A 23,929-nucleotide genomic window follows, 5' to 3' on the forward strand; every position below is an offset into this window, starting at 1 on the left:
AACAAAAATAAATAAAGAATGTGTGAAAAACATCATTTTCCCAAACAAAATATTTGAAAGAGTGTATACATAAAATTTTTAATAACGCAAATCAGAAACAATTCGAAAAGTTTTAAAGATCACTCATATTTAAGATAAAACTAAATAACAATTTTTAGTTACAAGAGAACACCGATGATTTAAATTTTATTAAATATCACTTTTTCTCAGACACGTTTCATTTATACGAACTTCTGCAATAAATTAATGAATAGTTTTTTATCGAAGAACTTTATGAAGGTTATTTTTTATGAGATTTATTGAATTATAAGTCTGAATACATCAACTTCAGTTTATGTTAGATATTTGATCACTATAATTATTTAATATCGATATTAATCAATCAAACTTTCAACGTAATTTTAAACAACTTAATAGGTTCCTTTCGATGATGATCTCGGGTAGTTGCTCGAGCGATACCTAGAAGTTTCAGATGAACGACCAAGCGTACCTGGAGGAATGGGTCTCCATCGTTGACTAGGTGCATCTGTGGTACGAATATATTCGGTTTAGATCAGTTTTACACAGTTAGCAAATTCACTTTAATTTTATAACGACTTTATTGATTGCGAACTTTAGTGACTACACGAGATGACCGTTTAAATTTAATATCGTCAAATCGGTGTGAAAAATTAATATAAATACATTCAAGAAGTCTTAAAACCACTCACCTCCATAATCTTTCCTGTAATAATCGACAGGGGCATAATCGTGTTCTTCATATCTATAATTCGAATTTGAATCTTCGAAGGGCCCTAAATGACGTCCATGGGCGTAGGATGGCTCATCGTTACTGTAACTTTCCTCGAGAGCTAACCTGGCCCTGTCCAGGATAGACAAGATTTTCGTTTTGGCCGGCATGACACGTGGAGTCATCACCGGCGTCCTAGTCGCGGTACGCATCACCGAGGGCGGGGGAGGACCTCTGGGTGGCATTTTGACCATTTCGAGATCCCGGTACGGTCCGGAGACGCTCAAACTTTCGAGTTCCCTCAGTTGTTCCTGCCTGATGGAATCGTTCTTGTCGGGTATCAAATATTTCCGAATTTCGGCCAGAGCGAAAGCCATTCTGGCATAAGCCTCTGCCGGTGGTCCGAATGCTGTAACTTCGACATGGAGTTCCTCCATGAGATGGGCGTATTTGGGATCGAGAGAGTTTTTTAATTCTTGTTCTTTGCACGGATCTCTCATGGACCCCTTGCCCAATATGGACATTTTGCACATAGTCTCCTCCTGAAGTCGTTTCAGGGAGTTGCCCTTAGGGCCTAATAGTTTACCGACGAAATTAAACTAGAAATAACAGAAAATTGATTTTCCGGTTATACAAATCGTGAAATCGCATTTGCTCACTTTTGGATGGTCTTGAACGGGTACCAGAACTTTCGTACTCAACTTGATGGGCTTCTCTCTGTAAATATTCACATATCTGAATTCCCTGGGCGGGATCTTTCCACTGCTTTGTACTTTTGATATTTCTAGAACAAGGCAGCAATATTAATATGTGGTTAACAACATATATTTTAATCACCTTGATCCAACAGCCTGATAGCATTGTTGTGTAAGACCTGATCTAAATCTGACTTTTCCTTGAATAGTTGTTGTATATATTCCCTTTCTTTAATAGATAATGGCTCTTGCTTATCGTTTGTTGACATATCTTCTTCGTTAGTGAATTCATTAAATTTTTGTTTACGTTTAGGCATTTCTTCATTATCATTCAAATTATTTCTCTTCATTTTTATCGAGAGTTTGGAGATGTACTGAAAAGATTTTCGATGCTGGTTGAGGTTTAACGGGGAAACCTCTTGGTTTTCCCCGAATGTTATTATTTCCAAGTATTTTATTACTTTATTTGTTTCGATTCTCAACTGTTCAACATTATCTTCCTAACCGGCTTATAATCATAGATAAAAAATCCCTGCTCCTAATCTATGCTTATAATCACAGAACATCAAGGTTTCAATCAAAGATTATGGAGTAACTCTATAATCTTTGGTTTAAATCAAAGAGGTTTCAATGTTGTCCATAGAAACCTACACAAGGACAGAATTTATCTGTGGTGAGTGCATAGACCACTAAAATCAGAGACAAGAGAAAAGAGAGACTGCCGAATAGATAGGCAACACGGGGGACACGTTTTTAGAATTAGGTTAAGAATTTTTGGAATCCCGTCGGAAATGGCGCTAGTGTTTAGTGGCCAGTTCAAGAACTAGTGGATGTGGATGAAAGAAATCTGTAATCTATGACAGAACTCAAGTCAGCTGATTTCCGTTATTCCGTCTGAGTTTGTTTTGTTTAATGCAAAAAGTTAGAGTATTTCGAGATTTTTGTTTATTCCCCGAAAAAGAAATTGTTTGCTTTTGAACACATGGTGAGTTTTTGTATATATTTCTATTTCTATAATCAATTAAAATTATGTATTGCTTGATTTTACAAAATTGCGAAATGTTATTCATTTTTTGGATACCAAAATATAGAATAATTTTTTTCAGATCCCATGCCCAGAAGAAACAAGAAAGACTCAAATGGCTTTCAAGTCTGGATGGCTTTAAACAATAAATGCCACACAAAAGTTGTAGGGACCAGGGATTCAAGTTTTTGAGAACTAGAAGTCCCAATCTAGGGGATCCTCCGGGAAATATGTTTGCTGCTTTTGTTATTATTACATCATATAAAACTGCAATAATTTGATATTTGACCATTTCTAAATCTAACAAGAGTTATGAAAATGATGAGAATGGCATATTGTATCGCCATTTAGACATATTGCATCGATAACCCCTAAGTTGATATTATTTTTGAAGTCGCATGTAACATTTTTCTGGTTTACATGTGAAGAACATGTGGACTTGGTTGTTCATGATTAATTGGAGTATGGTATGTATTTCTCTAATAATTGTAAGAAAGTATTACGATAATATACAATATGATATGACCACATAGAAATAAAGCCTGAATCCATCAAATTCAGTTATTCATGTATATCAAAGTTCAGTTTTTGTGTTTAGTTTGGCCCATATTATTTATCCATTCAACCCTTTACAAGATCAGTTCCTTTATATAATGTATCCTGTACAATATTGTAATTATAGTTGTTATTGTCAAATATTTCTATTATATATTCATTTCGGTTAATTTTCTGTATATTTTTTCTATACAAATGTAATTTTCTAATATTTTCATGAATATATATTTATTTCAGTTGATTTCCTATTTTATTACACTATTTCATGATTCGTCTAAAAATCTATAATTACCAAGTTTGAAAAATACACTCCATCGACTCTCTCTACTCCTATCGTTCTTTTAATCGAATCTTTCCCACTAAACTCGATAAAAAGAACAATAGGAGTAGAGAGAGGCGACGGAGTGTATTTTTCGAACTTGGTAAATATTATTTCAAAAACGAGGCCGTTATTTGAATTTCCCGCGCAAATTTTTTCGGATTAGTTTCTCCAGTTGCCAAGGGGGGCGCCACAAAACGTGTCGCCCATGAATAACACTGAATTGACTACTCTCCTCTTTCCCTTTCTCTATGACTAAAATCACGGTATAGGCAGCACATCATATTGATCCACCATACTACCCTTGTATGTGTAGTTGCAGTCCCGGTTGTCAGGGGCTGAAATAGTATTGTGTGAAAGCAGCCGGAATTACCTTTTTTCGTTGAAACTAAGCGCGGATTCGGAATCACGGACCCCGAATTATCCAGAAAACATGTAGGACACTTCGATATCTAAAAGTTGGATTTTCGATTTCGATCGAAAAAAACGCAAGGCTATACATCATGAAAAATTTTCGGCGAAAATACTTTTTCTTCGTATCGTTTTGAAATTCATAATATAGATTCAATAGATCCTGCTCTATCAGAAACTGCAATCCGTTCTTCTTCAAGTGACTTATTTTTCGTTTTATGCCCTTTTGGGAGGTCGGGAACTTTGGTAGGCCATAGCAGCCGAAATAAATTTTTTTCGTCAAAACTGAGCTCAGATTTGGAATCAGGGACCCCGAATTATCCAGAAAACATGTACGACACTTCAATATCTAAAATTTGGATTTTTCGATTTCGATCGAAAAAAACGCAAGGCTATACATCATGAAAAATTTTCGGCGAAAATACTTTCTTCTTCGTATCGTTTTGAAATTCATAATATAGATTCAATAGATCCTGCTCTATCAGAAACTGCAATCCGTTCTTCTTCAAGTGACTTATTTTTCGTTTTATGCCCTTTTGGGAGGTCGGGAACTTTTGTAGGCCATAGCAGCCGAAATAAATTTTTTTCTTCAAAACTGAGCTCAGACATGAAAAGAACATAATCGAAAGAATACATTTATGATTTTTCTCTTCAATTCTTATATGAAATCATGTGATTAATAGGAAATTTTGTTTTACAGGTGCCAATCAAGTTGATGGAAACTCGCTAGTGCTGACCGATTAGGAGGAAAGAAACTGTCCACAAGAAGTCATTCAAATTATATAACCTTTTTTTCTATTTTATATAATCATATGTATATGCATTGCTCTTCATGTGAGAAGTTGTTTTTTTACTTATTTATTCTACTAGTTCTTCACTTATCCATGATGAAAATTGTATAATTTCACGAAATAAAGAAAGATATTGAAAAAAACCAACGTTTTATTCTTTAAAATTACCCCAGTAATGACTAGAGTTCGAAAAACGAACATGTCAAGAATAAAAGAGAAATGCCCTGAAAATTCAGAAATACCTCCTCGCTTTCCTGTGATCCTAATACAAAATTCAAATTTTCGAAGATTTGTACTTCAAGAATTACACAAAAATGGAATTTTTATCAGGAGCACAGGATGGCGAGGAGGTATCAGGAGGACCCCTTAAAAATTCGGAAATAGGCAACACACAATACACCGTCATGTATGTTTGGTTGCCTATCCCATGGATCAGGCGCTGCTCCGGATACCTCCTCGCTCTCCTGTGATCCTAATACAAAATCCAAATTTTCCGAGAATCATACCTCAAGAATTACACAAAAATCGGATTTTGTATTAGGATCACAGGAGAGCGAGGAGGTATCCGGAGCAGCGCCTGATCCATGGGGCAGGCAACCAAACATACGTGACGGTGTATTGTGTGTTGCCTATTTCCGAATTTTTAAGGGGTCCTCCTGATACTCCGGATACCTCCTCGCTTTCCTGTGATCCTAATACAAAATCCTATTTTGTGTAATTCTTGAGGTATGAATCTCGGAAAATTCGGATTTTGTATTAGGATCACAGGAGAGCGAGGAGGTATCCGGAGCAGCGCCTGATCCATGGGGTAGGCAACCAAACATACATGACGGTGTATTGTGTGTTGCCTAATTCCGAATTTTTAAGGGGCCTCCTGATACCTCCTCGTTCTCCTGAGATCCTGATACAAAATTCCATTTTTGTGTAATTCTTGAAGTACAAATCTTCGAAAATTTGTATTTTGTATTAGGATCACAGGTGAGCGAGGAGGTTTTTTTGAATTTTCAGGGCCTCTTTTTCATTCTTGACACGTTCGTTTTTCGAACTTTAGTCATTACTGGGGTAATTTTAAAGAATAAAACGTTGGTTTTTTTCAATATCTTTCTTAATTTCGTGAAATTATACAATTTTCATCATAGATAAGTGAAGAACTAGTAGAATAAATAAGTTAAAAATCAACTTCTCACATGAAAAGCAATGCATATACATATGTTTATATAAAATAGGATAAAGGGTTATATAACTTGAATGACTTCTTGTGGACAGTTTCTTTCCTCCTAATCGGTCAGCACTAGCGAGTTTCCATCAACTTGATTGGCACCTGTAAAACAAAATTTCCTATTAATCACATGATTTCATATCAGAATTGAAAAACAAAATCATGAATGTATTCTTTCGATTATGTACTTTTCATGTCTGAGCTCAGTTTTGAAGAAAAAAATTTATTTCGGCTGCTATGGCCTACCAAAGTTCCCGACCTCCCAAAAGGGCATAAAACGAAAAATAAGTCACTTGAAGAAGAACGGATTGCAGTTTCTGATAGAGCAGGATCTATTGAATCTATATTATGAATTTCAAAACGATACGAAGAAAAAAGTATTTTCGCCGAAAATTTTTCATGATGTATAGCCTTGCGTTTTTTTCGATCGAAATCGAAAAATCCAACTTTTAGATATTGAAGTGTCGTACATGTTTTCTGGATAATTCGGGGTCCCCGATTCCAAATCCGCGCTTAGTTTCAACGAAAAAAGGAAATTTCGGCTGCTTTTGCACAATACTTCAGAATATGAATCACATTTCCATCCATGTAAAATGTACATGACCAGACGGAAAACAACGGACCGAATCCTGAAGTTTTCGAAAGAAATAAGTAATCGTCAAGGGCGCCGAAACAAACATTCCTTCATACATAAACCCACGGCGCTGGTCCACGCTTATTGATCTTCCACTTACTTGAGTGGGAGCTCATCTCCGAGCAGACCGCGTAAAAATGCCGGACGTGTCGCGTTGAAAAGTGCCCAAAATACACACATTTTTATATTATAATAGCATGACAGCGGCAGAAAGAGCGGACAACCAACTGACGCCCCAGACGCCGGTGTTGACGGTTGCCTGTCGCATCCTCAGGTCTCCATCTCACGAGTCCGTTACTACGGATCTTTCCCTGTTCTCGGTATCTTCGTCGGCTTCCGACGCCCACGGTAGGAAGATTTTGAGCTTTGGAAAATGTGAAAATACGTTCATAAGGGGCCATAGTCCGAATCCCGAGCACAAGGGCCATACGAAGTGAGTAGAGCCGTTTGTCTATTTCTGATGTTTATGTTTACTTTCATCCGCTTACACCCTTCTTCTGTTATGTCACTACCTGTGTTTGTGGTTTCGTAGATGTGGAGGTGTCTTCGAAATGAAAGTATCACCGTGATATCCCATAGATGTCAATAATGAAATGAGTTTACCTCAAAATTTACCATCCTTAAGATAATTTATTTTATGATAACCTAACTGCAGTGATACCATTTTCTCTGTCAACACTTTAAAGCATTGCCTTAAACTGATAGCGTGCAAGCTGTAATCCAAGTACCTACTGGACCTTTCTTTCGTTTCACCTACATTAATCTAAAATTGAAACATTTTTTTTCTCAATTTTAATCACAGAATAGAGTAGCCTGTCATCTATGAATCTCACCAAGGTTACTTCAAGGATGTAAACCACCGAAATTGTTTTTTCTTGATGACGCATGATTTGGAACTGCATTTTACTCTGTGATTATATTTTTGGGAGGTTATTTCCGACAGTTTCTTTTCTCCAAATTCGTATATCATAATTTCTTTCGTTAATATTATTCTTTCGATGATTTTTCAGGCAACCCGATATACCAGAAATCCTCTGGTTCGAGGAGGAAACGGAATTGATAAGGAGTTGCGCGGCACTATCCTCTGCGGTCGGCCTACAAAAAAGTTTCAGTACCAGCGATATAAGTCAATTACCCTCACCTGAGGATGGACCCAACCTACCCGGCGTGCGTAATGCTGTCTCCGAATTAGCCTTGAATTCGTTACAGAGATCCGGTTTCTTATTGGAAAATGCCAAATTAGACTACACCTCAAGGTGAGTGTCCAAAAGTTTGTCTATGGTCCAAAATTCCGTGACCATAGACTTATTACCACGCTCGCTTATGATCGTCGTGAAGGGATCAACCACAGAAGACATGACTTGTTTTTTCTACAAATTACTTATTGAATTCATTTCAGATCTTGCTCGACATGGGTAGCGGTCGGCGATATAGCGTCCACATCTCAATTGCCTTCTCCTCACGGAAGTCATTCCAACACGGCTTCTCACCATGCGCAAACCAACACACCGCCTCCACCAGTATTCACGGCGGCGGACTTTATAAGATCGGTCAACAAAAAGGCAAGCACGCTTTTTTACAGTGTAAAACGGCTCCAAGATTTATTGACATCGTAGTAGGCCTTTAAAGCCCAGACGCAGCCTTATATCTGATCACAGAATATCACTCATTATTTCTATAGTTAAGAACATAGAAAATATCTTTTGTCAGTGCATAGACTAATGCGATGTGTCTATGTTTATTACCAACACCAAAATAATTTAGATTTTCCTCAGCCGTCTGAAATGTTAATAATCCTTGAGTCGATTTCAACTTTATCACAACGTCTTCTCTCCTTCTAGGTAAGGCAGAATTACATAAAAAGGCGCCTGTTCACAACGTACAAGGCGCTAGAGCGTCTATCTCAGAGCGAATTCAACCTGGATCGATTGGAGGTGGCTCCCTCTACGGCCGCGGCGAGTATAGCGACCACAGACTGCAGCCAATCGATGCACGTTGGTTCTTCCTCCAGACTGACGGTACCGGGCGCAAGTCCGATACTAAAACCCCCAACACCAACGAACAGTACCGACGCGGCGATGTTGAGGATCGCCAAGCAGAAGGCCAGCAAGAATCTACCACTGACGATCAGGGACGTGGAGCGAGAGAGGGGCAAGCCCCTGTCGAAGTACGAGAGGAACATGATGGTGTTCAACTGGCTGCACACGCTGGACGATAACGCTTTCCCCGTCGAGGGAATACAGTGATTCTTCGCCTAACGTTTACACATTCTTATGTATTTATTATGAAGATTTATCGCTCTCGATGTGTGATCCGAAAAAACTATATTATTGAAGTTATTGTCAATGTTACTCCGTTCGGAGATGTTGTATACTAATATACTCTCTATCATATCAATAAACATCAACTTGTTTTACCTTTTCATTGATTATTTGCTTCATGGACGCTCTCGAAATCGATTCGTTTCGGTTAGGGACACGTATCGTTCGGCATTACTCACCCCTGACTGTGATCGGTGCTAACTTCACTCCTGTCAAACTGACCCGTCAGTGGTATCTGCAAGAAACGTCAGGCGGGACTTTATTCTGTGATCGCGGACTTGCGTTTGATAAACGTCAAAAACCCTTCACCTCTCCCAAAATTGGTTTTGACATTTCACGCAAAACGTCAACTGTCAAAATTCCACGGCCAACCTGACAGTTAATTCAGGCATAGGACAACTCGAAGAAAAAAATTGTATATAACATCTTTATTACGATCTAAAGATAAAGGACAACACAAATAACATCTCAGTAACAAAATATTTATATTGTTTCTAGACGAATCGGAGATTACAATGTCAATTCTACGATTGAGTTGCAATAAAAAATAGTTCCATCATGAACTAAAAACGCGGAAAAAACCAAAATTGCATCACAAATTCACTCACCGTTGGGAGGAAACAGTTTTCGATCACACTTCTTATAGAAAAATGCAAAGTGAAAACGCATTTTTAATAAGATCACCATCGTTAGGTACCACTCGCAATATACAACTGTACCTAGACAAAACACTCAGTCCACAAGTCTCTCAAATCACTTTTTTTAGTTCTTATCTTCTTTCTTCTCTTTCGGCTCCTCCTGCTGTTGCTGCTGCGTGGAATCCGTACTGCTGCTACTGCTGTCCCTATCTGCTGCCATCTGTTGAAAAAAAACACGTTAAATCGAAAAATAGTGACCAATAAAAAAAACTTACCTTTTTATAAGCCATTTCGAACAATTTAAGCGACGATTGTTGTAGTGTATTGGTAGCTTTACGAATTTCTTCTGGATCAGCTGAATCTTTTTCCGCCAACAATTTCTTGACATTTTCAATTTCAACCTTCAATTTCTCGCTCTGCAAAATAAAAAATGAAAAGTTTCACTGGTTTCTCCTTGATAAAACGACAAACATTACCTCTTCTTTCGGCAACTGTTCTTTGTATTCGTCCATCTTAGTTTCAGTGTCGTGAATGATTCCCTCGGCTAAATTGATAACCTCGACTCTCTCCTTCTTCACTTTGTCTTCTTGCGCGTATTGTTCAGCCTTCTTAATCATGTTCTCGATCTCGTCCTTGCTTAGACCTCCGGATGACTGGATAACGACTGAAAATCACCAATAAATCAATTTTTTTCATCCACTCGAGCTAAAACGCAAGACTCACTCTGTTGTTCCTTTCCGGTACCCTTGTCCCTCGCGGACACGTGAACTATACCGTTGGCGTCGATGTCGAACGTGACCTCGATCTGGGGCACTCCCCTGGGGGCCGGGGGGATACCCACCAGAGAGAACTGACCCAAGAGTTTGTTATCGGAGGCCATCTCACGTTCACCCTGATGGACCTTGATCTCGACCTGGGTCTGACCGTCGGCGGCCGTTGAGAACACCTGGCTCTTCTTGGTGGGGATCGTGGTGTTCCTCGTGATCAGCTTGGTGAAGACTCCGCCTGAAAACGCCACGAAAAGTAGAAAAAAATTCGATTTTCCGAAGTCTAAACTTACCCAGAGTCTCGATTCCAAGAGATAGCGGAGTTACGTCCAACAAGAGTACGTCTGTGACGTCCCCAGCCAATACACCACCCTGAACGGCAGCCCCAATGGCCACAGCCTCATCGGGGTTCACAGCCCTGCTAGGTTGTTTACCGAAGATCTCCTGCACCAACTGTTGCACCTTGGGCATCCTGGTCATTCCTCCGACCAACAGTACTTCCCCGATATCGCTCTTGTTCACTTCCGCATCTTTCAGAGCCTTAAAATGAGAATTACACTTATAACCTGTCCCTAATCCCTCAATAACTCTCATAAATCAAGTATCTAGTCGGCTATGGAATTTTGACAGCTGACATTTACACAAATCACCAACTGTCAAAATTTCAAAGCCTACTTTACACCAAATTCCAAAGTGAGGTTAGAAAAATAGACCATAGATTGACAATCCCGAAATCGACTGAAAAAAGAGAATGTCCCTATTCCCCCAATAACTCTCATAAATCAAGTATCGAGACGGCTATGGAATTTTCCCTAATCCCCCAATAACTCTCATAAATCAAGTATCTAGTCGGCTATGGAATTTTGACAGCTGACATTTACACAAATCACCAACTGTCAAAATTTCAAAGCCTACTTTACACCAAATTCCAAAGTGAGGTTAGAAAAATAGACCATAAATTGACAATCCCGAAATCGACTGAAAAAAGAGAATGTCCCTATTCCCCCAATAACTCTCATAAATCAAGTATCGAGACGGCTATGGAATTTTCCCTAATCCCCCAATAACTCTCATAAATAAAGTATCGAGTCGGTTATGGAATTTTGACAGCTGACATTTACATAAATCTCCAACTGTCAAAATTTCATAGCCTACTTCACACCAAATTCCAAAGTGAGGTTAGAAAAATAGACCATAGATTGACAATCCCAAAATCGACTGAAAAAAGAGAATGTCCCTATTCCCCCAATAATTCTCATAAATCAAGTATCAAGACGGCTAAGGAATTTTCCCTATTCCCCCAATAACTCTCATAAATCAAGTATCGAGTCGGCTATGGAATTTTGACAGCTGACATTTACATAAATCACCAACTGTCAAAATTTCGAAGCCTACTTCACACCAAATTCCAAAGTGAGGTTAGAAAAATAGACCACAGATTGACACTCCCGAAATCGACTGAAAAATCGGAATCTCTCACCTTCTGACAGGGGCCGACGGTCCTCTTGATCAGGTCGGCGACCAAGCTCTCGAACTTGGACCGGCTCAGTTTCAGGTTCATGTGCTTGGGACCGGAAGCGTCCATGGTCAGGTAGGGCAGGTTGATGTCGGTCTGCAGGGAGGAGGACAGTTCGATTTTGGCCTTCTCCGCGGCCTCCTTGAGACGTTGCATGGCCATCGGATCCTTGGTCACGTCGATGCCCTGTTCCTTCTTGAATTCGGACACGAGGTGATTGACCAGGACGTTGTCGAAATCTTCACCGCCCAGGAACGTGTCGCCGTTGGTGGATTTGACCTCGAACACCCCTTTCTGTATCTCCAAGATGGATATGTCGAAGGTACCACCACCCAAGTCGTATACAGCAATACTATAATAAAAAGACAACATTCAAAATACACAAAACTTGACAAGAAACACAAAACTCACACTTTGTCCTCCATTTTATCCATTCCATAGGCCAAAGCGGCAGCCGTAGGTTCATTGATAACCCTAAGTACGTTCAAGCCGGCAATTTGACCTGCATCTTTAGTGGCCTGTCTTTGGGAATCATTGAAATACGCCGGGACGGTGATCACAGCATTTTTCACTTTGGTGCTCAGGTAAGCTTCAGCCGTTTCCTTCATTTTAATGAGTACAAAAGCACCCATCTGACTTGGAGAGTACATTTTACCGTCCGTTCCCTGTACCCAAGCGTCACCATTGGAAGCTCTTACAATCTTGTAAGACACAGTATTCCTATTGAAATATACCAAATTAATCACTATAACCGATCAATGATCCAAACTTCCTTACATATCTTTTTTCACTTCTTCGTCTTCGAACCTTCTACCGATCAAACGTTTGGTAGCATAGAACGTGTTAGCGGAATTTGTTACTGCTTGTCTTTTAGCTGGCATACCGACCAATCTTTCGCCGTCTTTAGAGAATGCTATAACGGAAGGTGTAGTCCTAGATCCTTCGGAATTTTCTATCACTTTGGCTTGTTTTCCCTCCATAACTGCCACACATGAATTGGTGGTTCCCAAATCGATACCGATAACTGCTCCCCTAACTCCTTCGGATCTATAAAAATAGTGTGCCCCGGTTAGGAAATTTCGACTTCGCAACTTGCGCAATTTTAGGTTAGGATCTTACGAGAGATATATAATGGAAATTTGCAAACGAATACTTACTTATACCTAAGTTGCATTTCATATCTGGGATGGTGGAAATAGCTGTTGAAATAACAACTCTGAAAATAACGAAGGAAAGTAAGGTTAACCACATGAAAATGATGTAACGTAGATAAGAAAATTAGAAGACGAACAGTAAAATCTTCTATTGAATAAGAATATCAATGAAGGCTATAAGGAAAAAGCAAATAGTGATATTCTAATAATAAATTTGACGGTCTACTTACATTTTGTAAAATTTGACTGAAGTCCCTTTTGGTATTAGTATTAACAATTTTAATTACGTCGCAGGACTTTCTACCTAAACCTCTGGCGAAGGACAACATTTTCACTTGATTCGTTTACAAACTGGAATAATTCGACACTTTTTAATAACTAGCAGATCAATTTAATATCAGATATTCGATTCGGATTAATGTCTATGGCGTGAAATCAAATGATGGAAGAGAAATGCCGGACCGCGGTCGGTAAAATAGATCGCTCTAGAATGTGATGTGCGCAAAATCCGCCAGCGGAATTTTCCAGAACCTTCTAGATAATTTGACGATTGTTTCTGAGAAATAATTAATTGTAAAAAAAATTAATCGATCCGGATGGATAGAATCGTGATGGTATTCAGCAGATTCGATAGAAGAACGAGGTGATTGCCGTTTGAATCGTGAAAATTACGCAGAAAAATTTTGTATCGGCGGATAAAGTAGGGATTTTCCTCATATGTGACAGAAGGATAACCTCAAATTTCTCGGCCATTTTACAGGAAAATTTTCTCTTCGTTTTTCCTGTTTCAAAAATTTGGTGGATGCGATCATTTCAAATATTCGGAATTCATTAAAAAAAATCATTTCACTGTGTAAAGTTGATAGTTTTCCTTATCCGCTGTAACTTACCTAAATATTAATATGTAGAATTGTTTGATACAAGAATAATTCAATCTTTTTACTCACTGGTCATGTCACAACTTGACGACATTCTGCATCTGGTTTACAACTCATCCTTCACATTGATCCAATCAAAAATTGTTTAGTCATTTTGATGTAATCATTTATTTCCACATCATATCTTCTTCGTCATAATAAATTTGGAAAACCGATAAAAGAACAAACAAACAAACAAAGTTGAAATTACATTTTTAATGGGAAATATTTCTTTCTGACGGTTCTTCAGTACAATGTAACATGTTTTTTCTACATACAATAATTACAAAATTTCAACAGAAAAAAAATCGACAAACTGAATAAATGTAACTGTATGGACACACACACGTTGGTGAAATTTACAATCAGAGTTACGATATGTCGTGACCATGGTTTCTGCATCGAAATGAAATTTTATGCACATATACAACACTTACAACTGATACAACAGCCTTTATTGTTCAATAATAATTCATGAAAAACTGCCAATGTTATTCCACCAATGGATTTCGACCGACTGAAAATTCATTTAAATTTTTTTAAATACATACAGAATTTCGTCCAGACTGATTAAAAATTATCACACCCTCTTTGGATCGAAAACGAACCGTTGACAATTTTTCACGTTTCGCTTTTATAAAAATTTCTCTAAAAACTTTTATACCGCCCGGGGATGACCGGTCATTATTTCATTGCGTCTCTAATTTGGCAAATAACATCTTTATTCCATGATTATCACACACAATTGTTCTGCCGATTATTCTTCTCAGTTACTTTCTCTAAATCCTACAATAATAGTATCATCATCATCATCGTTTTTTCTTCAAAGTTCGGAGAGATCAATTGAATGTACAAATCTAACTTAAAAATATATATATGAACAGAGGTTGAATAGTCCCCCAAAATAGGAACAGGTTTCGGTGGTCGAATGAGACAGTTTCATCGGACAATCGATTCTTCTACCGGAAATGTACACAGTGTTATAAGCCTATTCGGGTGATCGATCAACCCCTCCTTCTTGATAGGCTGATTTGAGACGAGGGAGGTGATCCTACTCCTCCTCCAACATTTTCAAACCAAACTATATCGACTCCTCCTCCAGCTCCACCAGGTTTCTCGACACTTTCGAATGAAATCTACCCTGAGTAAAGTGCATCGACCAACGTCAATCCAAAAACGATTTCAACAACAACGGTGGAGGTCATTTCGGAGGATAAAGAGAGCGTCTCTCGGAGATGGCGATGAAAAGGAGGACGAGGATCAACTCCCTCCGAAGGCGGGGTCGTTCTCCCACCTCCCATTTGTACTAACAAAAAAAAAAAAAGAAACATGATAAAAACGAACGAAAGAACGAAACAAACAGAGCATTCCTGCCATCTTAGACCTGGTAAAAAAATCAATTAACTCCTAAAATTCAGTTAAATGTATCACAATCGCGTTTACTATTTTACAAATTAGCACAGTGAGCGTTGGTTTTGGTTTTTCTTTACAAGCGAACAGGATAGTCCGAACGACGACGGCTATTTGTTTTTTTTTTACAGTTTATTCATTTGTCATTTATATATATATAGTATTCGTTATCGCCCGATTAAAAAAAACAAAGCGCGTATCTCACTGAACTGTACAACGAAAAAGACGACACGAAAAGCGACGTAGTGGTCCAACAACAACAATCGTCCTGCGCGGTAAAATAGAACAGCCTTTACACGATCGTCGTTACGAGTCGCGGATTTCGCCCACGAGATGGCCGCAAACACGGACGCCGGTTGCGGTGGGACGCGGACACGCGCGCCGCGCTCCCGTCGCGCGTCTACGCGTCGTTATCGTCGTCGTCGTCGCCGTCGGCCTCGAGAATGGTCCTCGTCGTCTTGCGCGATCTGCCGCCGTGGCGTTATCACGAACCGCCGCTCTGTTTCACCCTTTTACGCGGCGGTCCGATCGGCGGTATCTGCTGGGTGGCGAGGGCGCGAAACGCCTCCGCTATCAGGTGGGGATGCGTCTGTATCATTGACTTCCAGCCGGGCGTGTCCATCACGTCGGTCGCGTGCCTGTAACAAGAAAACCAGAGATATCAAATCTGTCACGTAGACAGTTGACGTTTAGGTTAGGTTAGATTAGACAGTAGACGGTTAGGTTAGGTTAGGAGATATCAATCCGTCAGGTAGACAGTTGACGTTTAGGTTAGGTTAAGGGATATCAAATCTGTCACGTAGACAAATGACGTTTAGGTTAGGTTAGATTAGAGAGTAAACGTTAAGGTTAGGTTGACAATTGGGTTACGTCATATCGGAATTCTGACAGACGTCGAAGTTTCCTTCGACCTGTAACAACTTTGAATGTATTGGTAAAAAAAGGGGAATAGCAGGAATTTGTAATGAAATTTATGTTGGTACACCCAAATTCATGTAAATAATTCCCTTGACACGTCACGTGCGAATTGAGTTCTGAACCCGAAGTTTCTTCGGTTTTATCTGAGACTCCGCTCAATGATAAATTTTCGAATTTAATTCGATCTAAATCGCTCAATAAATATGCCGTTAAAGATGCGTGCTACAAATGTCAAGTTGGCCACGAAATTCTGACAGTTGACGTTTCGTGACAGATTTCAAAACGCTAAACGTCAAAATTCAAAATTCCGCAGCCTACTCGGCAGGGAACGTCTTCAAAAAACCTTCTATTTTCTTGGAACAAACTTTCAATGAGAAATTTTCGAATTTATGTAGCTCTGTTGAAAAGATATCACTTGAATGTCTATTTTAAAACATAAATACTCCTTCAACAGAGGAAAAAAATGTCTCAACGGACTGTATTTTTTTGTAAAATTGATGCAAGTTGAATATTTGTCTTAAATAAATTATCACGATGTGATATTGCTTTCTCTTTTTTTTTCCGAACTGATAATACTCTGCGCTTTTCGCAATAGTCCACTCCTTGCTTCTGTGCCGACGTTTCGCTTTTATTTGAAAGCATCTTCAGGGCACGAAGCTACAGGGTATCTTTTGATCTACAATTTTCATTTCACCAGGGCTCCACTCAGGTAAACACCTAGGAGAAATAAAAATTGTAGACTAAAAGATACCCTGTAGCTTCGTGCCCTGAAGATGCTTTTGAATAAAAGCGAAACGTCGACTTAGAAGGAGAGAGTGTTCTTGTTTTAATCGATCCTTCACATTCAAAAAATTAATCACAGTAAATCTAATGATGTTTATCGCTTCTGTATTGTCCCATTTTTACTCCAGGCAAGATTGCGCTGACATCAAATTAAACGAAGCAGCTTTGAACAATTTTTGCGATTGTTTAGAACCAATTTAATCGATGATTAGTATATTTTTACGACTTTTTAACTTCTGTTCAAAAAGACTCAACTTCGAAAACCCCCTGTATAAAATTAACACCTTCACAGTCTTCTTCCTTCAGTAAATACCGACTCAACACAAAGACGAGAGAACAGGATCATCAGTCAAAGTTCTTACCAAGTATTTTACCCAAAAAATAAACTATATAATAAATTAATATTTGAACTAATAAAATTTTAAACCAAACAGTAACATTGAATACCAAATAATCTTTTTTTTTTGTCTCTGCTCAAGCTGTTTTTCAACGAAATAAATACTAAATAGATACTAACGTGTTGATGAAGTCGATGGCCTGCGCCTTGAGCTGATCGGCGCTGTGCAGATCGGCGAGAATAAGGATCTCGGCCGCGTTATCCACCGACAGATTGGTGCAGAGCGCCTCCTCGCACATGACCTTCAGTCGTTCCAGGGCGTACTGGAAGAGAAAAGGGAAAAAAAATATGATAATGATAATAATGATTAAAAGGAGAGAGAAAATGACGCGCGTCAAAAACTAACTTTGTCGGCGGCGGCTAGGAGGTCGTCCGCCATCTTCTCCAGGTTCGAGGCTTTGCCGGTATAGATGAAACGGAGCATCTCCCTGAGCACCTCGTGGTCGACGTCCAGTATGTCAACTCGGTTGTGTTTCCTCTCTTCCATCTCGTGTTCGAACATGGCTTGAAAAACAGGACTCCGTGCTGAAACGGTTCAAAGTTGAAACAAAAACCAGATCGCCTTTTAATGAGTAGTTCAAAACATTCGTTATGAATTTTCTATGGCATAGAATGACAATTGACGTTTGACAAATGACTTACTCTCCTGTCAAATTTCAATTCAAGTTACGCTTTATGAGGTTCTGAATGAATCTAGTAGAATCGAAGAAAGAGTTGCTGGAATTAAATATTTCGACACAAATATTTCTCGTATTTTGAATGTTTTGGGATGTTTATCCCCAGAGAGAAAAATCCTATATTATTCCAGCATCAAACGATTTGAGGAAAAATATTTCACATCCTAAGAGCTATTTATTCAGCTGCGTACACCGGATCCTAAATTTAACGTGTTGAAATTACTAATTATTTGAAACCACTCCCAATCTATTTCCATCTGAAATAATAACAAACAGCCAAACCTAAATCGCTCAATAAATAAATGTGTCGTTAAATTCGCGGGCTACTCCCGGTGGCGCTATCAACTGAATTGTCAAGTTGGCCCTGAAATTTTGACAGTTGACGTTTAGTGCTTTGAAATCCGTCACAAAACGTCAACTGTCAAAATTCCACAGCCCACTCGACGAAAACCCTTCTTTCTCTTAGAAAATAAACGTTGCATCAAAACGAAAAGTCAACCTGGATTTCTCACCTGCTAGTATTGCTTTATGCGCCTGGAATTCCCTACCGCTCACTGATAATGTAACATCACTAAATTTTTGGTTTTCAAACAACAGACCCAGATCGTCCGACAGTCGACATTCGGGCACTTTGAACTGTATCGTGTTCGATTGGCCAGAAATATTCACACTATCAGCCACAACACTAACCTGCAAAAAAAATGAAGTTTAAAGATTCGAATCGTTCGTCCTAAGCGAAATACGCAGACTTGTAGGAAAATTACTAAACGTGGCAACGTCTCACTCTCGATTCGATTATATTGCTTCGAATACACAATTTATCGACGAGAGTTCGAATGGAAAACACAATTCCTCTTTATGAGATCGTTTTTTTTTATCTAATTTTCAATTCAGAACTCTATTCCAACACTCCCACAGAAAATTAACATCAGAAATCACAAAAATCTGACAGAATCTTCTATGGGCAACTGGACGTCAGAGTAACACCACAGAATAAAAATGATCTTTGACATCTAAGCCATATTTTCGCGATTAAGACGCGTGAAGCGTCTTTAAGCGGTGCTATTCGAGCGAATAAGTCATGACGTCAGTCTTTAAGACGCTTTAAGCGGAACCTGGCGGTCTGTGGAGAGCGCCTGTGTCATAGAGTCATCTTGTCTCTGGTCTGTGTCGTCTTAAGCGGAAAGAGGTAATATAAAGAAGAAGAGAGAATATGTTGTTTATATCGAATTTGATTTGAATTCCTACTAGGGAAGAGTGCTTTTATTGCCAATAATGCAGTTTCTGTATTATCATTTAGAATAAATAAATATTTTTCAAATAATAGCCAAAGAACAGAAATTGAAAAATTCACAATTCGATTCGCTGTCTAATGACAACGACAGATGACTCAACCATCAGCGATATTCTATTTTTGCGACAACAAAATTAATGACGTTACGCTTAAAGACGCTTTAAGACATCGATTAAGACGCTTAATCGCCAAAATATGGCTTTAGATGCTGTATAATATTCTGTGAAATTTCTTCGAGTAGTCATAGAACATACGTCGATATTTGTCATATTTCTATGAATCAGTATTTTTATGACTCAGATAAAACACTTTATAAGCCAACTATATTTCCACGTATCCCTAAGATAGAACTCCAGTTGTGAATATATAAGATAAGAGGAGAACATGTATACTATTTACCTCACAGAATATCGTCAACTTGTCGTCTGGAAGAAGACCATTTGCCTCATCGAGAAGAAAGTCCCTCCGGATGAATTTCTTGAAACCCCAGTCTTTTCCTTGCACGAATCTGTACGCCCTCTGACTCTCCATAGCCTTGGTTTCTTCCCTTTTCGCGTTCAATATGCTGAACTTGAATTTCGCCCGAACCTCACTTTTGTTACAGGAAACAAGCAGAAGATAAAGCGACAGGTAATCCTTACTCTCCTCGTCTAGACCTTTAGGATTCACACGTAAACACCTAAAAGCAGACACGTGATATTCTCTGGAACCAATATATCATCCACAAGTAGTTAGGGAATTTTATTATTCTACAAATTCACAAAAAATGTATTAGATAATCAACAGGAAGAAGCAAAGGTAGTAATTTCAAGAAAAAAATAAGAAACGAGGTTGTGCAAAAAAAAACTCACCACTTCAATTTATCGTTCGCACCGGCAGAAAATGTTGAAGATTTTAACACTTCGCCCATTTCTTCTCGGCAAAAACTGAAATTGTTGATGGTCCACATATAGCTGAACTTGACAACTTTAACCTGGAACACAAGATATTCGAAAATTAGTTCGTCATTCTCGTCGATTTCTCGGAACCTCGCGCACATTTTGCGAAGAATACGAAACCGTCCTTTTCGGGCGGTTTGCGAAATAATTTCGACAGCATCCAATCAACATCGTGACGACAGTGTCCATAGTTACATGAAAACGAAAGTGATCGATTTCTCCTGGAGAAATACGAATTAAAATCGGAAAAAACAAGATGCGGAAAAACGAGAAAAATAATTGAATAATTGACGTTTGTCTAATTTCAAACGATCGTCATAGAACTACCATCGAAATTCGTCGATGCGTCCACAGAAAAACAATGCTGAAACCACAAGCATAGATTATTTCAGTGATATACGTTGTTGTCGTTTCAGAAAGAATGTAACAATGTTTCAATGTGATAATTTTCCTGATTAGTGAATATATCACACAGATTTCGGAATAATCATGATTAAAATTGCGTAATCAGTCATTAATAACAATATCAAATTTTCGGAAGGAGAAACGTCTGAACGAATGAAAATTTGTTATCTGAAAAGCGATTTTTCTGCGCGGTCAATAACAATGTAAACAGTAAGAAAGGGTCCGTTTAGCAACATTGATTGAAAGTAAAATTTCAAACAAATACATATATTATCTAAACAAATTGAAGGAAAAACTGCGAGTGATAAGTACCTTGTAATTTATTCTTTTGAATCTGGTATTTCTTTTCGATTTTGCCCACATATTTGTGCGAAAGATAAAACGAGATTGTAACTACAAATGTTTCAGGATGAATTTCGTTGGACGAAGGCACATGGAGGAATTAAAAGATCTGATTAGTAAATGAATAAACATTATTTAGAATAATCTTGTTCATTTTGTGGTTCAGAGTCAATGAGGATATCATCAAAACATGAATTGACAAGACGTCTTAACTTCGCTCTGTGGTGAATGTATTATCTATGACCATCAGGATATCACAGAAAACATGGTACTCCTGTCATTATAATTATGAAAATGTTTACGCTTTTTTAACATTAGTGGACTGAATATAAATGTTGAATAGTTGAAAAAAGATATAAGCTGAGGGTTGTGTCTCACCTGAGTGTAGCACCAATTCTCAGCGACTGGGGTGTTGACCTCCTGAGGCGGCGGACTTGGCACGCGACTCACGGCCATGGTGCTCGTGGGATGCAGGTTGGAGCTGACTCGAGCCGTTTGTCCGGCTGAGCAGTCGCTCACCACCGGCAATCTGGAATGGAAAACTGCGTTATCCACCATCACAGACCATCGCTGACAGATCGTAGTGACATTTCGACGAGAACGCGTTCCGCATAACGCGGGTGCACAGAAATGAGCGGTCGGAATCACTCCGACAACACGATGGGATCACATTTCTGTGATTCGTTCACAGAATCGCATTTGCGAATTCGTAGAATTTATGTTTTGGGCGATATCCCATAGAATTTCGTTAGGACTGGACTTTTGTCGAACCCATAGACGTTGACTTTGTTGGAAGGTCTATGGTCTTATAGAAAATTTAGGTTAGACGTTTGTTATTGCTCGAAAATGAAATGATTGGAGACTTGGTACAATTGATCTGCAGTTCAATAACGAGCTCGATCTCAGATTATGGAGGAGTGAAAAAATTATCGGCATCCTTCCAATTCTGTACAACTCAATCGAATTGAATAATATTCAAACGTCAAACATCGCTACTGATCGCTTCAATATCGCGAAAAATTATATAAGAATCGGTCTGTGTCAAGTCGAAAATAGCCCGAACTATTTTAATAGCGGGCAAAGAACCAAAGCGCTCGTGAATCATTCATCGTTTTTTTATTTCGCTGCTAGGACTGCCCAGCGTTCGCATCGTTTCGGTTTGAGACCCGATCAGAGCACGTTACATTTCTACCCCCTAACGATCAGATGAGAAGGTAGATATAAACGATTGATTCAAGATTTTTGACGTTTACGAGAAGAAAATGTAAACAAATTCACCATCACCGACTGACGTTTCTTACGAATAGAGAATAATGTCAATTTGACAGTGAGCATCGATCACAGACAGGGGTGGGTAGAACGGAATCGACTCATAGAGCTAAAATTAGTGTTTCTGGCCTCGGTATTTATTTCATTATGGTATATGACTAAATGGAAGCGATCTGAGTTGTTATTTGAATTTGAGTGCGGTTCAACACGTACGATGATGATGAATGGAACTAACAGTGTAACGTACCCATTCCCAACCCAAACGAAAACTCACCATTCCTCGAAATAAGCGAAAAATAGGAACGAAAAGGTGACAACATCTTATTGCTAACGATATACTAGGTCCAGAGGTTGCCGTCGACTCTCGGCGGAGCAATTCTCCTCGTTACTCTCGCCCGATGGAAGGTTAATCGAGAATTTCTGATTCAACAGTTCCTGATTTTGAAATCGATCACCTAAGATTAACATAAATAAACAACGTATATCGATTGACCCCGCAATTTAGAATGATAAAATGCAGGTCTCGCGGCGGGGCAAACAGCAATGTATCGCGAATCGAAACGTATAGCATTGTTGCATAATTTCGATTCGAGGATAGAACGTTTTCCTACAACATACATACATACATGCGATCGCGGTACTATTGCTAGATGGCGATAGTTGCGAAGGTTGGAAAACGCAAGGAGAACCGCTGAAATTCCTGAAGGTCTTCTTCGGGACGAAACGTCGACTGAATAGTCTGAATAGAAGTTTCGGTTTCAGTTCAGTGTTAAGCTAGGGGCACTGCTGATATTTCTTCCGTTGTTAAGGTTGACAAATATCACAGAACGACCGAGAGAATTTTTATGACAGAAATAGTTTCTATGGAAAAATGTCACCAATCACCATAAAATCACGTATTGGATCCATAGAATATTCATATACATATTAATCATTTCAATGGAATGACCTTGCCTTCTCTATCTGTAATATGTATCTCTATGATTTGAATGACTAGATTTTTTTCCAAATGATAGAATCCGTGACCCCCAAGAGTTCAGGCAGAGTAGGAAGTAGAATGCACTTCACTTAGCATTCTTCCTCGTGTCGATTCTGATATATCTAACGGGATACGCAAAATTCGCGAAATTCACGAATCTGCTGAATGAACCAGCTATTTCGAACCGATGAATCGAAATATGATATTCGATGACCTTAAAGATAAGATAATGTTAATTATTTAATTGCATCACTGAAACAACACAATGGGCGACGTACGTATATGCCTGTGTTGATTTAAATTCGGAAAATTCGAAGGTGCGGAATATCAATTCAAAGCTAACGAATAGATTCTCAATCAACAAACACCAGCCGTTTCATAATTATCGGATTTCTCAATTACTTATGACACATAAAGAATTACCGAGAGCGTTCAGATACTTCAACGTGCATATGAATAATAATTTTCTATGCATCTCTCTGTGAATACGTCAAATTATGCATTTCTATGCTTCCATATCGAATTGTTCGCAGTCGATAATTCAGATTTCTGTGACCCTCCATCAAATATGACACAATCTAACCATAGAGAGACACAATTTTTCTATGATGAACCGACGGTCATAGACGAGGGCGATTTTAGAGCAGGAAGTGCAAGTGGCCGGCGAGCCGTGTCCCGCCCGGCGTGTTCTTTCGAGCACCGCTGGTTCAGCGGTGATCATCGTCCTTCTGCGGGGACCGGCCGATGACCCTTCTTCTTCTTCATTATTCTTCTTCTTCTTCTTGGTCATCGTACCCGGTGACCTTCGACAATAAACATATCCTTC

General features: G+C 38.9%; 4 protein-coding genes and 1 long non-coding RNA gene across 13 annotated transcripts in view; 2 read left to right on the forward strand and 3 right to left on the reverse strand.

Moving 5' to 3' along the window:
- Window positions 1–280: 280 nt before the first annotated feature.
- On the reverse strand, window positions 281–1,959 carry LOC123319150 (KH domain-containing, RNA-binding, signal transduction-associated protein 3-like). The gene is made up of 4 exons (XM_044906007.1): window positions 1,568–1,959; window positions 1,390–1,514; window positions 711–1,329; window positions 281–526 (listed from the first exon to the last, which is right to left on the reverse strand). The coding sequence occupies exons 1-4, from the start codon at window positions 1,773–1,775 to the stop codon at window positions 411–413; spliced, it is 1,068 nt and encodes a 355-aa protein (XP_044761942.1). The 5' UTR covers window positions 1,776–1,959; the 3' UTR covers window positions 281–410.
- A 346-nt stretch (window positions 1,960–2,305) lies between these two features.
- LOC123318859 lies at window positions 2,306–3,245 on the forward strand. Its single transcript, XR_006538409.1, has 2 exons — window positions 2,306–2,410; window positions 2,532–3,245. It is a non-coding gene; the product is annotated as an uncharacterized LOC123318859 (long non-coding RNA).
- A 3,233-nt stretch (window positions 3,246–6,478) lies between these two features.
- LOC123319440 lies at window positions 6,479–8,802 on the forward strand. Its single transcript, XM_044906424.1, has 4 exons — window positions 6,479–6,811; window positions 7,389–7,634; window positions 7,778–7,940; window positions 8,220–8,802. Exons 1-4 carry the CDS (start codon window positions 6,576–6,578, stop codon window positions 8,622–8,624), a joined length of 1,050 nt encoding a protein of 349 aa, XP_044762359.1. The 5' UTR covers window positions 6,479–6,575; the 3' UTR covers window positions 8,625–8,802.
- A 310-nt stretch (window positions 8,803–9,112) lies between these two features.
- Window positions 9,113–13,243, reverse strand: LOC123319438 (heat shock 70 kDa protein cognate 5). The gene is made up of 10 exons (XM_044906413.1): window positions 13,005–13,243; window positions 12,778–12,836; window positions 12,398–12,667; window positions 12,032–12,340; window positions 11,585–11,972; window positions 10,398–10,644; window positions 10,061–10,342; window positions 9,814–10,001; window positions 9,613–9,753; window positions 9,113–9,557 (listed from the first exon to the last, which is right to left on the reverse strand). The coding sequence occupies exons 1-10, from the start codon at window positions 13,101–13,103 to the stop codon at window positions 9,462–9,464; spliced, it is 2,079 nt and encodes a 692-aa protein (XP_044762348.1). The 5' UTR covers window positions 13,104–13,243; the 3' UTR covers window positions 9,113–9,461.
- A 649-nt stretch (window positions 13,244–13,892) lies between these two features.
- LOC123319439 (protein roadkill) overlaps window positions 13,893–23,929 on the reverse strand; it is a 28,012-nt gene continuing 17,975 nt past the window's right edge. For 7 of the 9 annotated variants that reach the window (XM_044906421.1, XM_044906419.1, XM_044906417.1 and 4 more), the window contains 7 exons: window positions 21,234–21,384; window positions 20,022–20,143; window positions 19,570–19,849; window positions 18,389–18,566; window positions 17,546–17,724; window positions 17,320–17,462; window positions 13,893–15,739 (listed from right to left, as the gene is read on the reverse strand). In XM_044906421.1, coding sequence (XP_044762356.1) covers window positions 15,586–15,739; window positions 17,320–17,462; window positions 17,546–17,724; window positions 18,389–18,566; window positions 19,570–19,849; window positions 20,022–20,143; window positions 21,234–21,311 — 1,134 coding nt within the window. In that variant the 5' untranslated portion in view covers window positions 21,312–21,384 and the 3' untranslated portion in view covers window positions 13,893–15,585. Of the gene's footprint in view, window positions 15,740–17,319; window positions 17,463–17,545; window positions 17,725–18,388; window positions 18,567–19,569; window positions 19,850–20,021; window positions 20,144–20,825; window positions 20,968–21,233; window positions 21,385–22,398; window positions 22,531–23,929 lie in introns of those variants that run through there. The other 2 variants (XM_044906422.1, XM_044906423.1) reach the window with 2 other exon arrangements.

Source organism: Coccinella septempunctata, chromosome 8, assembly GCF_907165205.1.
Source record: "Coccinella septempunctata chromosome 8, icCocSept1.1, whole genome shotgun sequence".
Classification (NCBI taxonomy): domain Eukaryota; kingdom Metazoa; phylum Arthropoda; class Insecta; order Coleoptera; family Coccinellidae; genus Coccinella; species Coccinella septempunctata.

What these genes read in the sequence shown, in the direction of transcription:
- LOC123319440 (XM_044906424.1), top strand. Translation starts at nt 6,576, where the DNA reads ATGACAGCGGCAGAAAGAGCGGACAACCAACTGACGCCCCAGACGCCG. An exon ending in AAATTAGACTACACCTCAAG is followed by an intron (nt 7,635 to 7,777) that starts GTGAGTGTCCAA and finishes AATTCATTTCAG; the next exon opens with ATCTTGCTCGACATGGGTAG. An exon ending in TAAGATCGGTCAACAAAAAG is followed by an intron (nt 7,941 to 8,219) that starts GCAAGCACGCTT and finishes CTCTCCTTCTAG; the next exon opens with GTAAGGCAGAATTACATAAA.
- LOC123319438 (XM_044906413.1), bottom strand. Translation starts at nt 13,103, where the DNA reads ATGTTGTCCTTCGCCAGAGGTTTAGGTAGAAAGTCCTGCGACGTAATT. An exon ending in TCTTGGAATCGAGACTCTGG is followed by an intron (nt 10,343 to 10,397) that starts GTAAGTTTAGAC and finishes TGGCGTTTTCAG; the next exon opens with GCGGAGTCTTCACCAAGCTG. An exon ending in TCGAAATGGCTTATAAAAAG is followed by an intron (nt 9,558 to 9,612) that starts GTAAGTTTTTTT and finishes TTTTTTCAACAG; the next exon opens with ATGGCAGCAGATAGGGACAG.
- LOC123319150 (XM_044906007.1), bottom strand. Translation starts at nt 1,775, where the DNA reads ATGAAGAGAAATAATTTGAATGATAATGAAGAAATGCCTAAACGTAAA. An exon ending in CCGTTCAAGACCATCCAAAA is followed by an intron (nt 1,330 to 1,389) that starts GTGAGCAAATGC and finishes TGTTATTTCTAG; the next exon opens with TTTAATTTCGTCGGTAAACT. An exon ending in TTACAGGAAAGATTATGGAG is followed by an intron (nt 527 to 710) that starts GTGAGTGGTTTT and finishes TTCGTACCACAG; the next exon opens with ATGCACCTAGTCAACGATGG.